This window comes from Lates calcarifer, linkage group LG21, assembly GCF_001640805.2.
Source record: "Lates calcarifer isolate ASB-BC8 linkage group LG21, TLL_Latcal_v3, whole genome shotgun sequence".
In the NCBI taxonomy this organism is placed as follows: Eukaryota; Metazoa; Chordata; class Actinopteri; family Centropomidae; genus Lates; species Lates calcarifer.
The window spans coordinates 18,957,390-18,974,896 of record NC_066853.1 but is presented as its reverse complement, the minus strand read 5'-3'; the positions used below and the strand labels follow the sequence as shown (position 1 = coordinate 18,974,896).

The window sequence follows — 17,507 nt, the reverse complement described above, 5'->3', positions numbered from 1 at the left end:
CTGAGAACTGTTTTTCTGTTTTTTGTTTGTTTGGTTTTTTTGTTTTGTTTTGTTTTTTTGTTTGTTTTGTTTTGTTTTTTTGTTTTTTTGTTTTTTTTTTTGATACAGTCAAACTTTAGCCCTAATTACCATGCTTTAACTTTGGTTTTAAAATCATCGATTTCCTGTATTGTTGTTACTTCCTCTGTATAGCTTGATGCAATTCCTTGCGCGCTTGTTGCGCGCGCCACCCTCGATTTATTAAATCCGCAAGACGTCGCGTGGAAAACGGAAGTAGAGTAGTACATTAAACTCCTCCGGCTGAATGTAGAACAAATTCGAACGTTGTCATCTGTTCCTGGAAATCGTAGTTTCATTCTGCGAGTTGAGATGCTTATATGGAAACTTATTGCGTGCGAGGCAATATATGTTGACAAGGTCACGATCAACTTGTGCCAACACTGAGCAACGTACTGTGCTACAATACATGTTTTGAGATTTGTTCCACGTGAGGGAAGAAAGTGAAGATCAACATCCACGCTAGTGTTGGACTGCAGAAGACTGGGGGGATAACAGGTGAGCATCAGATGTTTCAGATACATTTTATTATCCTGTGTCATGTCTGTAGTCTACAATACTGAGTCTACTGTCACTGTTGTGTTATATTGTATTGTTACATCTTAGCAGATCATTACTCATTTTACAACTACTTTCAGATTTGTGATTGCATGTGTGTTTGTGTGTGAAGAGATGATGACAAGGTTGTAAAACTGTCTCAATTTTTGATACTTTTCAGGTTTTCTGCATAATTTGAATCATGGCTACACATCCTGCAATCCAGGCAATCATTGACTTCACAGCTGGAGCAATAGGTGGGTTATTTGATAACTAACTTCTTTGAATAAAAATCTCATAATAGGGAGTTAGTGTATATAACTTTTTTATTCATGGATGTCCTCTGTTACCTCTGCTGCCCCTCTAACTACTGCAGGAACAAATTTAATTAGTTCATTTTCTTTTTTTCCTTTCTGAGTTTAGATCATGGTATACTAAAGATAATCACTGAAACACACACAAGTGTCATTATTCCTTGATTATGTTTTTTCCTTTGTTTAAGGATGACCCATAGTACTCTTCCTGTTATATTTACAGATAAGAGGAGAGGTCATCAAGAGGGCACATAACTGGTTTGTGACTGAGTGTATGAGAGAGCAACACAGAATCTTAGTTTGTCTTGTGTACAGTTGAGATATGACTTTATAAAGTCATATCCATATAACAGCTTGTGAGAGCATGACAATAAAAGGTGTTTTAACTGCTAGCTGGATTCTGCTTTGGGCACTTGACAAGGCATGGCTTCAGTTCCATCTCTCTTAATGAACCTTCCGTCTCTTGTAATCTTTCCTCAGGCGGCACAGCTTGTGTGCTGAGCGGTCAGCCATTTGACACCGCAAAAGTGAAGATGCAGACGTTCCCCACCATGTACCGCGGCTTCATCCACTGCTTCATATCCACCTTCAGACAGGTGGGACTCCGCGGTCTCTACAAAGGCACCACCCCGGCCCTTGTAGCCAACATCAGTGAGAACGCCGTGCTCTTCTTGAGTTATGGACTCTGCCAGGATGCGGTCCGCTTCATGTCCAGGGTGGATAAAGGGACGGAGCTCAGGTTTGACACTGACATTTCTGTGCAGTTATTTGTGTTTCTGTAAATAAGAGGGCCATGTTTTTTCAACACGCTGCAATGACTAGATGTCCAGGCTGTAATTACTGTTGGGTGAGGTTCCAGTTTTATCAAGGACTCAGTTTACAACAAGTTATTTTTATATTGCAAACAACACCTGTGTGGTGATATGGCTGGCTAGGCTTTCTGCTGTAGCTGCCCAGTGTGTGAACGGTACAAACCGTGAGATCTCTCCGTTACCCATGCATGACTAGTCAGCCTTTTGCCCCTGTGCCCCACGTAGACTTCATCTGCTTTAGTACTCTACACTGACTACAAATACAAACAGCCATAAATACACAGACAAAAGTTAATGGCTCCTACATCATCAATGTGATTTCTTAGAATTGTCTTGGTTGTACGTTTTTCCTTCTGTCCTCTTCCTGTGAAGTAAAACTTTTCGTCATACTCTGTTGTGCAATGCTACAGTGTAACTGGGTGGGGTCACACAGTTTTTTTTTTTTTCCATTGCTAATCAGTGATGTACAGAAGGCATCAGCAGGGTCTTTAGCCTCCATCTTCTCTGCCATGGCATTGTGCCCCACCGAGCTGGTGAAATGTCGCTTGCAGGCCATGCACGAAATGGAGGCATCTGGCAAAATTGCAAGTGGACAGAGGAGGTCAGTGTAAGCAAAAGAGACACTGAAATGAGCAGCAAATGTTTGCTTTTTGGTTGATGCATGTTTAACTGTTTCATATTTTGCGGTGTGACTTCAGCACAGCATGGACAGTAGTGAAGACGGTCTTGAAGACAAATGGTCCCCTTGGTTTCTACCAAGGACTGACCTCCACCATCGTGAGGGAGGTACCAGGTTACTTCTGCTTCTTCGGGGCGTATGAAGTGTGTCGGTCTACGTTTGCACAGCACATGGGCACAGATAAGGACGGTATAGGTAAGGTTATATTAGTTTTTCCCTAATATTTGATGGGGGCATTTCCTGCTCATGATGTGTGGATGTTTCTGTGATCTGCTCCCACAAAATAATTGTGGTGTTTGCAGGTATTCTTCCACTCATGTTCAGCGGTGGATTTGGGGGAGCTTGCCTTTGGTTGGTGGTCTATCCTATAGACTGCGTCAAGTCCAGGATCCAGGTGTACTCCTTAGCTGGGAGGCAAGAGGGTTTCATGAAAACCTTCATGGGTATCATACGCACTGAAGGTGAGATTTGATTGTGAATTCTCAACTTGAAATACACCTAAATGGGTCTCTCTTCACAGAACTTCACAGTTCTGTATCTTGTGACAACAGCTGAGCAGGACTGACTGGTTTATATCACATGACCTATAATCATAGTTTGAAGGAGAGCAACTGTATAATTTGTGTCTTTGTGAACAACCTTGGTTCAGTAGAGAACAGTGCTGGCTCAAACACACACGCATACACACAGTCTAGACATAACTTTCCCATTTGGTTTATTACAAGTCTAGATGGTCAGAAATAACCTCTGCAGAGGCACATTTCTCACCTTAATAGGTGTTAATTCAAAAGACGATTCTCCAACAATAGTGTTTTGCTTGTTTTCTGAGTTTCTATTATACATCTGAAAAAATACATGGACTGTTAATTGCAGTCTTTGTGAGACACTGTGGTTTTACAATCACCATGTCTGTGTTATCCACTATTCACCTTCCTTTCTATAGTGACTGAATATACTTCTCAGGCCCTTGCTGATTTATGTTATTTTTGATGCAGAGAGAAGAAGGGAGAGACTGACATCTGGAAGTAATGCAATTAATTTAAACAGACTATATTTGTTTATGGTTATACTGTCTCTTGATGCCAGTCAGTGCTCATAATGAGCCAGAATTATTCAAATTATTTTCCAAAAGAGGAGAAAAAGGGACATGAACCAGCCCTGAAGAAGACAGGGTTGACTGACACAAGTCAGAGTTACTGAACTTCACAATAAGAAAGAAATGTATGATTATTAGTGTGTGTAGTGTGTGAAAGAAGTGTAACTACACATATAAAAAATAAAGAATGCTAGAAAAGGCAAAATTACTGAATAAATGTATGTGCGGTCATAGCTGAAAATTGGCTGTCAACAGATTTGAAATAGATTAAATACTGAAAGAAGCTGAAGTGGCTATTGAAACTGTGAGTTTATTAGTGAGTGATGTTGACATGGTGGTAAAAATGCACCATCTGCGCCACCTGCTGGTGTAACGGGGAGGTATGCAGAAGAAACTGCCCTTTGATTTTATGGGATGTAATGCTTTTAAGTGCGTTAATTGGTTTAAATGCTAAACTAGAAGTTTTAAAATTTTTGCAGGGTTGTCAGTACCTGTCTGCTGTGTGAATGCATCTTGTTACTATTTGGTCCAGGCTGGAGGCTTGACTCATTTCACATGTTTGACTCTCTCTTGTCCCACAGGGTTCATTGCTCTGTACTCAGGCCTGACTCCTACAATGATTCGCACCTTTCCTGCCAACGGAGCCCTCTTCCTGGCTTATGAGCTTAGTCGCAAGTTTATGATGGAGTCAGTTGGTGCTTGATGTTGAGTGGTTTTCCACCACCGTCAGCAGGTATTCTCCTGAAACACTGACATTTCCCCTAACATTTTTAAAATGACATGACTAAAAGTTTTATTTTGTCTTAAAATCTGGTGCAATGTGACTTTAAAAAATGATGCACCTATTGTTGTTTTTGGTGCTGCTGTATTAGAATATCTTGTCAGAAACATGAATACTGTTTTTCTTTACTGTGCTGGCTACAGTAATTAAAAAGTAGTTTTAATCTTAACATTGATAAAATGGAAGTATTTGATACTTAATATACAGTGGATCTATGAACATGTTGTGAACAGAGTGTTCACAAAGGTTTTGCTAGTCAAATCAGAACAAATACTAAGAGAGAATAATGTGAACAGCCAGTTCAACTGGTCTTAGAAGCAGTTCACCTCTACTTAATTACTACACCCACAACTACATTTTATACTATCAAGCTGATTGAATCCTCAAGTAAATTTGGAAGGTATCCATTCCATTCTTTTCTTTACCAAGCAAAGCAAATCTTGAGTTGCCTATCCAGGCCACAAGAGGGTGATATTCACACTAAACTGCATTGTAGTGCTGCAGCAGGAAAAGGGACAATACATTGTTGCTTGTATTCTGTTAAAAGGCAATTTGTAATAATTTCATAAGAACATTTAAAGATATTTTTAAGATTGTAATTACATGTTTGGATTTTTTTTTTAAGTACATTCTTTAAACAGCTTCTCAGTCCATCTCAACACACTGTGATATGTGATATGTGAGTATCTGTGAATCTAACACAGATTCAGGTATAAAAATATCAAAATAAACCAAAGAATGAAATAAAAAGTGGAATTAGATTCCTGTTCCTGAGGTGCCAGATATTTAAAGAAATGAAGTCACCTTGAAAGAGGGTTCAATCTGTAGTGGAGTTTGTCTTTTGAACATACTTAAGGTAAAACAAACAAACAAAAACACTGCTTTAGAAACTCCACGATTTCAATTATTTATTTATTTTTTCAAAAGGGCAAAGTGTGCCTGTAGTGAATAACATTTTGAACAAATGCAGCTGGAATTCACCTGCCAATCATGTAGTGAGCTGGCTGTCATGTGACCAAGTATCATGTGACAGTTGATTGCTGGGACCTCACTGAAACATTATGATAATGAGCAGCTCATATGTCAGATCTTATGACTCGCACTGTGCACTGTACAGCTTAACATCATAGAAGTGACTTGGTCAGGCTGTTTACACTACAACTTACTCATATTGCTCACAGTTACATAACAGTGCTATTAATACATTTAAAATTCTTTCATCTTTGTAATTTCATCTCTTTCTGTATTTTTCTCTCTCCTGTGCCTGTTAAAATGTTTTTTTTTTTTACCTATAGGGCAACATGAAATCTTTTTTCTATATATATATATATATATATATATATATATATATATTTTTTTTTTTTTTTTTTTTTTTTTTTTTTACTGTTTTTACACAAATTAAATGTGGAGAAACTCCAGTTGTAGGGGGAGACATGAACATAATCACACATCATCTTGTTCCTGACCAAGCTCTCATGTTTCACCACTTGGATGCCACCTATTGCTTATTCATAACCTGCACTCAGCAGGTGTCAGACTCCTGGACGTGAATGTAACAGTATATTGGAAAAGCACAAGAGCTAAATTATAAGCTTTCCACTACAGGAGCCACATAGAGGCTGGTTAGATCCTGTGGTTCATGTTACCTGCTGGTGCCCACTAGGTGAGACCAAGAGTCACACACCAAGTAGTATGAGTTTATGTGCATGTCTCTGGGTCATGGAAAGCAACATGTGATGAGGGAAGGGGAGAGACCACACCCCGCAGGGAGTAGAGACAGGTAAACAAGTGCAGCTCTGGTTCAGTCGCTCCATCACTCCAACAACACAAATCACTAATGATCTCAACAACGTCCAGCACAGCAGAGATGGTTACGCAAGGTAAACTTCAGATCAACACTGTGGACAATATCGAAGGTAAATACTTTTTGTGATATTTTAAAAAGTCAGTTTTACACTTGACTGTTGTTACATTCATTTTTTAACAGATTGTTTGTCATGAATGCTGAATGCGTGTAAAAAGTGTTACATGGTGAATTATTCAGGGTGAACATGCTGGGGTTGATTATTTGAAGGCCCCAAATGAGCTGTTAATGAGAGACCTTTGAATTGTAAGAATGCCCATGTTAATCAGAAAGTTTGCCCTCCTTGTTATCACAGAGACACTGTATGTTTAATTGCCTATAAAGCATTAAGGTTTTTGCTTACAAAGTTCACTATAATTATTGTATTCCTTAAGAATTTTACACAATAACATTACAAATATATAGTGCTACAATACATGGTGTAAGCAGGGACTCTCTGGAGCACTTTAACAAAAGTATAGCATTATTCATGATGCATTATAACAATTGGATTAACCCTTCCTTGACTAATCATATCTAAGAAAATGAAAACATATATAGCAGTTTAAGCCTGATGAGTATGTGTTTAAAATGTCCCTTCTAGTGCTGAAACATTTAGATCATTTCTTCAATCAGAAAATTCAGTAAGTTTTGTTTGTTTCATTTAACAACATGACAAACACTGACTGGTTTCAGCTTCTCAAATGTGAGGGTTAGCTTCTCTTGTCTGTTTTATGTAACTGTAAGCTGTGAATGTAAATCAAACACCTTTGGGTTTTGGGCTGTTGTGTGGCAAACCTAACTACTGTGTGTATGTGTCACTTTGGGTGTTTGCTTCTTTTTTAAAGATAATGGAAATTTGCTGCAGATACAGTAACAGCAAAATCCACCATAAGGCATTTTATTATTATTTTTAACTGATTTTGAGAAAGCTATATCAACAGCTCAGTAGCTTTAAACAACACTCTGTGACTCCTGTGAATTTGCAGTGATGTGACTTCCCTCAGAGATTAATTACATCATGTGGATCTACAACACTTCGCTACCTGATTGCCTGAATGTTTTGTGTCATCTTTAATAAAAGGTGATATCCCACTGGACCATATTACTCTTTAATTGTGTGACTACAAAATGACTACAACAATCGTCAGTCTGGACTGAAGTGCTCTTGTGTGGAACAAGGGTGCCACGGAAAACATGCAAAGCATTGAGCCTCTTTGTTCTAGTACAAGCTATTAAGTTTTTTTTTTCCAACTGTCTCTACAGATAAAAACTCAGGGAGCCTGGGTTGTTGCGGTTGGATCTTGGTCCTCATATCCTTCCTCTTTATAATACCAACCTTCCCGCTCTCAATATTTATGTGTGTTAAGGTATGCATTGATACTTTCTCCACTGTCCTGCTATGTAAGACTGATACTTGGATATAACCTTTACAGTCATGCATTTGCATTAAGTTCACTTATGGGGCTGACCTCTTTTCCCTTTGTTTTCTGTCGTTCTTATGTTCTTTGTACGTCTGCTTGTGTGTCTAACATCCAGATAGTGAAGGAGTATGAGCGAGCCGTCATTTTCAGACTCGGCCGGATCAAAGACAGGAAGCCTAAAGGACCAGGTTTGTCATTTAATGTGTTAGATACATGACTAAACTCTGTGGGGTCAAAAAAAAAAAAAAAAAAATCCAGAAACTGTTCTTCTGGATAACGTCTGTTTAGAAAGTTGTTTTTAAACTGTGATCCAATTAGGCCTCATCTACAGTCTTTAACCCTAAACAGTTCTGTTCCACAGTGGAGTTGGGTGGGACTTCTGTCTGAAAATTACTGTCACGTTTCTTATTTCATGCTGTCACACTCAACAACAACCTCTAGAATATAGGATGGTCTAAACAGATTGCCAAAACACTTACTGTTGATCTTTATTTCCTTCCAGGACTTTTCTTTGTTCTGCCCTGCACTGATACCTTTGTGAAAGTTGATCTGAGAACTGTGTCCTTTGACATACCTCCACAAGAGGTAAGGGTTTTTTTTCTCTATTGTGGGAATATAAATTATGTCTCTCAAAATCTCCTGTATCACAGCTTGTTTCTTCCTGAATGATCAAAATAGTAACAGCATCATAATTGCAACTATTTTTTTACCTTTGCAGATCCTAACCAAAGACTCAGTAACTGTGTCTGTGGACGGTGTGGTGTACTTCCGCATACAATGTCCGATCTCAGCTGTGGCCAATGTGTCCAACGCACACTCGTCTACACGCCTGCTGGCTCAAACCACCCTGAGGAATGTACTCGGCACCAAAAACCTCGCAGAACTGTTGTCTGACAGAGAGGGGATATCACTCAGTATGCAGGTGAGGATAACCTGTGCGGTAATGAGATTTATGGGGAGCCGGGGGGCAGGAGAGCAAAGGGAATGTTGAATTTAGAGATTATAGAATGATATTTAAGAGACTGTTATTCATAAAATCAAAATTAATTAAATGAATCAGTTTCAACTTATTTCTGACTTTATGGTGGCGACGAAACACAAACGAAATACAAACCCTTTACTCAAACACTAAAGTCAGGTGTGGGTTCTTTAAATGTACAAAATGAGAATACAATCTGTAGCCTATCAACATTCAGTAGTTTTGAAGTCCAATATTTACCTCATTATCCTCCATATTTTCCCTACATTGTTTGCATGCAGGTGGAAAATGTGTGCATTCGAGAAGAAAGCATTAGCTGTGAGGAAAATCTGACGCAAGTGTTTGACAATGGCAAACTCATTGTGCATTTCATGGTCCTGAAAACCTGAATAGATAGTGAGATAATGAGCTCTGACCGTGGGGTAATGTGTTATTTTAAAGCTGCGTTTGGTGTTTATTTGGCCACTAGGTGTGGAGGAGCTCCTGAACAAGCTGACACTGACATATGATTTTCTTATAGTACGGTTGTTATGGCCACCATGTTGGCAAATATTTGCCTATTTACACATCCAGCTGCCATGGAGCAAGATTATCATTATGTTTCTAAATAACTATTAAATATATGGCCAACAGCAAATTATCTCAACGTTTGTTTTTTGTTTTTTTTTCCACCAGCTGTTGTTAACTTTGTCTGAGTGTGAGCTTGAACCACCTAATGCACCACAAAACCAAAATGAGCTAATGAAAAGCTGAAAGGCTCCACAGAACTAACAACAGTTCTCTTACTGTATTATTTGTTATTCAATGTTCCCCCTGCAGGAATCTCTGGATGAAGCAACCGATCCTTGGGGTATTAAGGTGGAGCGTGTGGAGATCAAGGATGTAAAGTTGCCTCAGCAGCTGCAGAGAGCCATGGCCGCAGAGGCTGAGGCCAGTCGGGAGGCCAGGGCGAAGGTGAAGGGGGGCTTTATATCTTCTAATCATGAAAAAGGAAGAGGGAGCACAAGTATAAACAAGAACCGTCTTGTCTGTGTGTTTCAGATCATTGCTGCAGAGGGAGAGATGAAGGCCTCCAGAGCTCTGAAAGAAGCCTCTCTGGTGATCGCTGAGTCACCCTCCGCTCTCCAGCTGCGATACCTGCAGACACTCAACACCATCGCAGCAGAGAAGAACTCAACCATTGTCTTCCCTCTGCCCATAGATGTGTTGCAGAATTTCATGCAGAGGAAATGATGAATCTCATGGCCAGCAAGTCCTGTAAGAGCTAAAGTGAGTCAGATTTGCACTCATATAATTGTTATATTATTACTATAGTTATAAGCTTCAGTGCTAACCCTTTTAGATATGGACCAAGAAGCCTAGCGTGTTTACTGCTTAAGTGTGCTCTACACTGCATAATCACTTCCTAACCATAGAATTTTATCTATTTTTACTAAGAAAAAATAAAAAGATCTCTATATTATAATTATGTATTTAAAGGTATATCCACTCCAAATATCACTTTTGTACATGTATTTTCTTACTGTGATTTAATTCTTAAATACAAAGTGCAACATATACAGTATAGACATTAGTGTCTCATCATTGACCACAATATTTTAACCAGCTAAGCTACAGTTTCAGTTCTGGAGGAGGACAAATAAATAAATAAATATATGAAATGTACAAGAAACGTAAAACAAACAAACAAAAAAAATATATATGCACAACAACCTTAAAAAGACATGCTTTCATATAAACTTATCCAGAGCATAGATTTCTGAAATACTGAAGTACAATCTTTACAACAGAAGTCCTGTAAACAATCAACAGAAGTACAGACATCCACGTGACACACCAACCGTCTCCGACATTGGATGGAAACTGTAAACAAAACCTCTTATTCTCGAACAAACATTCAGTAAATGAGCACAAGGTTATGTCCATAGGACACAGAGGCAATCAGTGCAATCCAAGTACCTGATGGAGAGGAACGTCATTTCCACATCCTTTCAGAACACACTAAACACCAGCGAACAAGTTAAACATAATAACTTGTTGTTGGAACAGTAAATGCAACTCACCTACAATCAAGTTCCTGTTTGAGCAGATTTCCATATTTTATGTCTGGGGAGCTGATTATTAAACCATATAATAAAGCAATATTTCTGTTTCTATTCCTATATATTTGCTGACTGCACTATGCGCTTTAAAATATTTTGTACGTATTCTGTACATCAAAATGGTTTTATACAAAGTTGAGCTATGTGGTTATGCAAACATGAGCACAGGTTAAAAAAAAAAAAAAACAACAACTAAAAGAGTACAATTACTGTAATACAAAAATGTTATGGCAGTTGCTTCCCTTTGATGATTCATAATCCTCAACACCTGAGATTATTCTCTACAATGAGAAATGAGGTAACAGCTTGCAGCTTTATCAAATTTAGTTTTTTTTTTTTTTTCAAAGTCAATTGGAAGTACACATGGAGGATCAAAGTCTGGAAGCCATAGTTGTTGTTTTTTTTTTCCACATCACATTTTGTTCTCAAGGTTTTCTGTGGTGAATCTCAGAACACACAGAGAACATTTAGTGAGACAGAAAACTAAAACAATTCGCTGCTAGAGCAATGATAAGGTACACTTAAAGAAAGAAAAAGAGAGCATATGTTAAACTGTATGAACACAACATGATGAACAGATGTTGTTACATGTGTTCATGTCAATACTTTTTCATGAGAATTGCTATGTCTGCACCTCTTATGGCTGATTTAGCAGCAGTTCACTCCAGACATATGGCGGATACGGTACACAATGAACTGCTGTGTTTAATGATTTCGTCTTTGGTGGTTTCGACAGATCCTGCACTTTTATTTTGTCAGAAATGGTTATATGTTCTTAACGCAACTAAAGATGAGGGGCATCAGCTCACATGAAAAATGTGAGATTAGATTGAAATGTATAATACACTTATCTCTTTCCAGGTTTCATTTGATCAAATCCTGCTCTGCGTCATTAGACGTAAGAGGTAACTTGCGTTGCCCCTTCACCCTTCCACTCCATTTTGTCACACTGTAGGTAATCCTAAAATAAAGTTCATTATAACTGGAAGACAGAACATGCTTTAAAGAGAGCAATACATGTACAGTTTTTTACAAATTATAGTCAATGACATAGCTAAACTGTGTTGGCAGCTCAATGGATTTCATACATTTCAGGTCAGCGCTTATATCTAGCTGTTTAAGGAAAAAGTGGGATGGATGGTTTGAGGTTAGATGGCTAGGTAGTCATTCATACACTCCTGATATTGGAAATTTTTCAGCATGAAAATGTTAACATGCCCCAGAGAAGAATCCACACTTTGAGAGTAACTAACTGTAGGTAGTTTTGTGATTTTTACCCAAAGTATTGCCTTGTGCCGTTGCTGGTGGGAGAGATTGGACAGCAAAGGCGCTTCTTGTGTTCATTGTTGCACTTTTGATGTTTTCTATGTCTCGTTCATCCATCATCCTGAGCGCTGGATGAGAAGGTGGAGATGTTGATGGAGGCAAAAAACGTGGAAATGAGGCACTGTGACTCTGATCCTGCTCTCTGACGTCTTCAATGACCAGGTCCTTCATCTGCTACGCTATCGCAGTGTGTCTTAATTGTGGGGCGTTCGGGTGGAATAGAAAAAGAGGAGGGCAGAGAAGTGTGATCATTAATGCAACTCTTTAGGTCAGAGATTAAAATTCCTGGGGTTTGACTTTGGAAATGCATCACATGGGCGAATGGCACTTCCCAAGAAACAAACTTATTTGTGTTCTACCCATCTATATTGTGTAAAATCCTACCCTTTAAATGAGAGGAACATTCGACAAAGAGTTTTTTTTTTTTTTAAATCAGGGGCTTCTGCTGATGCCAGATAAAAGAAAGCGTTTGATAGAAGAGCTTCCGTTAAGAGTGTCATTGATGGTAGGAATGCGGGCGGGCCGGGGAGCCTGATCCAGAGGAGGGTCGATGGATGGGGGAGGAGCTGGGGGACATGCGAGGGCTCAGCTCGCCTGTTTGAAGACGCCAGAGCAGTTCCTCGTTGGTGCGACTCAGCCGCTTCTTCTCGTTGCTCTCCTTCTCCACGTGCACTTGCAGGTTGGCGTTCTCCTCAGAGAGTTGTCTAACGAAGAGGAAGGATGAAAAAAAGTTTAAGCATGATTGCAATACGCTAGTGCTGCATTCCTTTCAAAGGCAGAAGTCAAATTTCTAGCTGCAAGGTCACAGTTATAATCCTTGTCTGTAAAAGTAATCCTGCTTTGAAAAAAGAGCTGGATATGGCAGCCCACTGCTCTATTTGCCTGAATGCTCTCTTTATATTCACAGACTGTATAAAGCATGATCCTTGATTTTAGGCTTATATTATAATCTATATCTATCTATCTATAATACAATACAAAAGAAGTATATCCAGACAAACATATATCTTTTATAATGACAAACTAACAAGGTTTAAATCTGCACCTGTGCACATATTAACTGACCTGGACACAGCAAGGTTCTTGTCTATTCGTTCCTTCAGGTCTTCGTTCTGCTGCTGTAACACTTGTAGTCTCTCCTCCAGGTACACATTCTTTTCAGCCTGCTCAAAAACACAGAACAAAAGGTGCACAACATTAAATTCTTCAAATGACAAAATGGCAGCCTACAACATGTGAAACAGGGACATATATTAAATGATGTAGGTTTACAAAGTCCTTTGTGCTTTTATGCTGCTTTTTAAGCCTACCTTACATGTGAGGTGTAACTGGTTTTACTTCTTTGTAGGTTTAATACTTCACTTGACTTCACATATAAAACAGCTTGAAATAAACACCAGTTTCGTTTGTTGCTAAACTAAAGCAGAAATTTGAAACCTACTATTTTCTCCAGCTCTGAAATCTTCAGCTCCTGCTGATGAATCTGTTGATTCTTCATCTCCAGAACTTCTTTTAGACTCTTCAGGTCCTCCTCAATGTGTTTATATGGTGCCAAAGCATCCTGGCAAAAGCAGACAACATCAGTGGAGGCCACCAACAATCTTTCCAACAAGATATTATCATGTAATGTATCTTGCAGCAGTTACCACTATCTGCTCATCTGTGCTCTTGCGAAGAGCCTCCTCGAATCGCTTGGCTCGGTCTCTCAGACTACGATTCTGAAACGTCAGCGTGTCCACCTGATCCTGTTGACCAGACATATATTGTTGTCACGAACCAGAAAATGTATCACACACATGTGTCTGTAAAATGAGGAGAGCTGTTAACCTGCAGTGACAGTCTGATCTTCTCAAACTCTTCTTCCAGAGACTTCCTCTGCTGCTCATGGGCCATCTTCAAATCTAATGCAAGTAAATATATATTATTACCTCTCTTGAGCAAAGGAGCAAAGAAAAGCAATAGGTTTTACATATGGTGCTTACTCTTCACAGTCCTGGCATGCTCCTCCTGCAGAGTGGCCAGCGTGTCATTGTGAGCCGTCTCCATCTCCATCAAGGACGCCTCATGGTTCTCACTCATCTCCTCAATCTGGGGCCAAGATTTAGACTCACAAAGTCAGAGACTTATAGATGCATACACACTAGGGGTGTTGTAATGGATCATGCAACACACTGTTTTCATGGGAACTATTTCTTCAGAAGTTCACAGTGACATCTGTGGATTATCCAGAGTAACTGGGACATTGCTTCTGGAGAGACATGCTGCTGCTGAAATATTCAAATATAATTTTCAAATGCTCTGAAAACCACACAATGACACATGAACTTCTTGTATTAGATGTGGACAAAACTGATCAGCTTATATCTAGTCGTCATCAAAACACACACACACACCTGCTCTTGCTGTTTGACCCGTAGCTCCTGCAACTCGGCTCGCTGCTGAGCCTGCAGGCTTCCAGTCTCGGTCACGTGCTGCGCCTTCAGCCGCTCCTCCAGCGCACCAAGCTCCCTCTGCTGCTGAGCCCGCAATCCCCGCAGCTCAGCCTCGAAACGACGCTCCAGTTCCTCCTTCTCCTGCTGCAGTTGCTCCCAGTGTGCAACACTGCAAGCTGGAACACAGTGTAGAGATAAGAGTTGGTTTCACTGGATTCAAATTTAGGTCATGCACTAACTGCAAAAGAAGCAACTTCATTTAAAGGGGATACATCAAAGTTAATTTAACAGTTGCGTATTAAATCCTAAAGCTGTCAGAGTCTGTGCTAAAGTTTGAAATGAAACAAAGTCAACGGAGCAGCATTTTTGTAGAGTCTGATAAGTGGTGTTCGATCTTGGACTGAGTCCAGACTTCCATCAGCAGAGTGGATTCCCCAGGGGGTCACCTGTTCCCCCCTCAACCCCTCTGGTAGCATACTATATAATACATGATGCGCTGTGAGCTGTGAGTGACTCACTCCTTTCTCTCCTCCCTGCGGTGCCATATCTGTCACACTGTATCCCACTTACCCACTTCATCCCTGATTCTGGCGAGCTCCAGGGACAGTTCCCTCTCTTTCACAATGGCGCTCTCACTCTGAAATGCAAACACATGCAATCATGAGATCCTCTGAACTGTACAAATGGATTTCTTACAAACACCTACAATGCCACAGTAAGCCCTTTGAGTGAAATGAATGTGACAGTTAAGGCACAAATTTAAGCTGCTGAGTAGTACAACTGACACAGGACTGGGTGACAGGATTGAAACTGATATCACAAATCAAATAAGAGTATTTAAAATAATATATATATATACAGTCAGTTTCCAGTTTATTGGATGCATCAAGCTAAAACTAATGCAACAGCCCCCGACAAGAGAGTTGTTGATTAAGCTTTATAGTTATTTTGGAGGCTGTGGTTTGTGGTTCTGTTGAATTGTACTGCATTATTTCTCATAAAGGTGCGTATAAACACCTCTCTGAGAAATAATGCAGTCTCGTTGGTGTGTATAAAGACTTCTCTGATTTCAAACCTGGAAACTCTTATGTGACATTGTTGTCACTTTAGGTGACACCCAGCCATTGTGCTAAACTTATTTGTAAGGCAAACCAGAGAAACATGAACAGAAGAGAGGGTTGGAGATATTCCCAAAGTGTTAGCAGGCACATGTGCATGAGAGGATAAGAGACCAAAAGGACGTCCCTGCTATGTTTATATTTATTTAATTTGCAGTTTCCTTCAAAAATGTTGATGTTCCTCCAAATGTGGTATGTTAATATGGAATGAAGTAGCTGGGCAGTCACAGAATGTGCCTGTGCTTATACCTTATAAGAGTTGTCATGTCTTATAACAGCTCAGTTATAACCTGTTTTAACCAGTCAGATGTTGTAATTAGTGAATTGTACTGTTCACAAACCAGCACTTTCAATTCCCTGTTCCTGAATCAAAGGATAAAAATACAACTTCTCATGTTGTCTCTCCAACATGAGATTGGCTGAGGCCATAATTCACTGACGAACATGACAAATGAAACCCTGTGTGATAACCTTGCACAATACACTGGACAAAAGGTCAGAAGTCGCAGCTACAGTCTGTTGCACTGTGACAGACAGCTGTATGCTGCCTGGGGCTCGCAGATCACAGTGGAATAATGAATACAGGAGCAATGGCAACATCATTAAAAAAAAATAAAAAAATAAATTCTCTTAATTACAGACAAAAAGCATCACTTGCAGTGTGACTTTACAGTCTGATATCTGTGTTTCATCAGGATCCAAATAGCCAAGGGTCTTACATTAAGCTACATAGCACATAATGTAATGTAAGAGTCAACCGCAACATATTTTAAATTAAGTTTTAGATTTTACTTCGAAAAAGTCTTTACACAGAGCTTAAAGGCTTCTCCAGTATCCGCTAGGGACTCTTCATGATGTGACATCCTCAGAGCACATCTTACTCACTGAGGCAGACATATGAGACAGTTAAATGACTATTGATCACAACTTTAAACATAAGCAGTAAGAAGGCTACAGCACACTGTTGATTGGAGATAAAGAGATAAAGCGTAGATCACAAAGCAGTGCTTACGAGAAATGATGAAAGGAAGGGAGGCAGAGAGGAGCAGGTGAAATATGTATGAGACGGTGTTTGGTATGTCTCAGCAGTAATGATGTCACCCTTTAAGAGGTTTTTGCACACAGTATAGTCATCAGGGAGAGACTGCACTGACCTCATGAGGGATAAAGGATGGCCGGTGGCTTTTTCATTTTATTTGTTACTCTTCCGCTCCACCTCTGCTCCTTCCTATTATTCCCCAGTCCTGCTCAAACACCCCCTCTATTTTGATCTCCAGGGAGTTACATGTGACATGCATTCTAATTTTCAGATTCAGCCCTCACCCTGGCAACATAATCCATTTACAGGCCTGCAACTAACCACTGTTTCCATTATTGATTACACTGTTGATTATTTGTGTGATTCTTTGAATAATTTTTAGGTCTGTAACACTAAGAAAACTGTGAAAAATGCTAAGCACAATTACACAGAGGCCGGGGTTTGACTTGCCTGACTGGCAGTCCAAAATTGAAATGAAATAAAACAAACAAACAAAAAATCCTCACATTTGAGAAGCTGGAGCCGGCTAATGTTTGGCATTTTATCTCGATAAATAACATGGATGATCAAAAACTGATGTTTATCTCTTTTTATCCACCCTTTAATAGTTTCAGCACTCTACATTATGCCGTCTGCACATGGCTTTTTATAGTAAGGGTACTCATTCTCGAGGAGATGCTGTAATGACTTAATTAACCTCTCCAAAGTCTGAACTAATGTAATCAGTTCAGTTTCAGTGGGACCATAAAATCCTTCCAATGTGCAACTGCTTCTCTTTTTTGTTTTTTTGCCCTCAGGAGATTCAGGCTACGATAAGCACATAGTAATCTGAATCTATATAGTAAACTAAACATGTGATTTCTTGTAGCTAAGAAATTCAGCAACATCAGGTAAACATGGGAATAATGCATTCTAAGTGAAAGTTCTCCTATACAATCAATGAGATGTAATCCTAGTGAATTACACTT

The 17,507-nt window shown here is 39.4% G+C and overlaps 3 protein-coding genes and 1 long non-coding RNA gene across 6 annotated transcripts in view; 2 read left to right on the top strand and 2 right to left on the bottom strand.

The window, feature by feature from the left end:
- Window positions 1–213: 213 nt before the first annotated feature.
- Window positions 214–7,219, top strand: slc25a15a (solute carrier family 25 member 15a). Of its 2 annotated transcripts, none has more exons than XM_018665446.2 (8): window positions 214–555; window positions 776–851; window positions 1,132–1,166; window positions 1,389–1,647; window positions 2,181–2,321; window positions 2,419–2,594; window positions 2,702–2,860; window positions 4,077–4,445. In XM_018665446.2, the coding sequence occupies exons 4-8, from the start codon at window positions 1,442–1,444 to the stop codon at window positions 4,196–4,198; spliced, it is 804 nt and encodes a 267-aa protein (XP_018520962.1). In that variant the 5' UTR covers window positions 214–555; window positions 776–851; window positions 1,132–1,166; window positions 1,389–1,441; the 3' UTR covers window positions 4,199–4,445. The 2 variants fall into 2 exon arrangements, with proteins under 2 accessions (XP_018520962.1, XP_050921347.1); XM_051065390.1 differs by lacking the exon at window positions 1,132–1,166 and adding an exon at window positions 7,109–7,219 and having other exon boundaries at window positions 215–555; window positions 4,077–6,192.
- On the bottom strand, window positions 5,629–7,228 carry LOC127139029 (uncharacterized). Its single transcript, XR_007808852.1, has 2 exons — window positions 7,085–7,228; window positions 5,629–6,887 (listed from the first exon to the last, which is right to left on the bottom strand). It is a non-coding gene; the product is annotated as an uncharacterized LOC127139029 (long non-coding RNA).
- Window positions 6,051–10,686, top strand: stoml3a (stomatin (EPB72)-like 3a). Of its 2 annotated transcripts, none has more exons than XM_018665447.2 (7): window positions 6,051–6,192; window positions 7,386–7,489; window positions 7,659–7,731; window positions 8,046–8,128; window positions 8,262–8,465; window positions 9,342–9,476; window positions 9,564–10,686. In XM_018665447.2, exons 1-7 carry the CDS (start codon window positions 6,114–6,116, stop codon window positions 9,753–9,755), a joined length of 870 nt encoding a protein of 289 aa, XP_018520963.1. In that variant the 5' UTR covers window positions 6,051–6,113; the 3' UTR covers window positions 9,756–10,686. The 2 variants fall into 2 exon arrangements, with proteins under 2 accessions (XP_018520963.1, XP_050921348.1); XM_051065391.1 differs by lacking the exon at window positions 6,051–6,192 and adding an exon at window positions 7,110–7,203.
- Window positions 9,978–17,507, bottom strand: part of mtus2b (microtubule associated tumor suppressor candidate 2b) — a 26,839-nt gene continuing 19,309 nt past the window's right edge. The window contains 8 exon segments of the mRNA XM_051065392.1: window positions 9,978–12,654; window positions 13,016–13,113; window positions 13,392–13,511; window positions 13,597–13,695; window positions 13,778–13,851; window positions 13,933–14,038; window positions 14,344–14,558; window positions 14,953–15,019. Of these exon segments, the coding sequence (XP_050921349.1) occupies window positions 12,447–12,654; window positions 13,016–13,113; window positions 13,392–13,511; window positions 13,597–13,695; window positions 13,778–13,851; window positions 13,933–14,038; window positions 14,344–14,558; window positions 14,953–15,019 (987 nt within the window). The 3' untranslated portion in view covers window positions 9,978–12,446.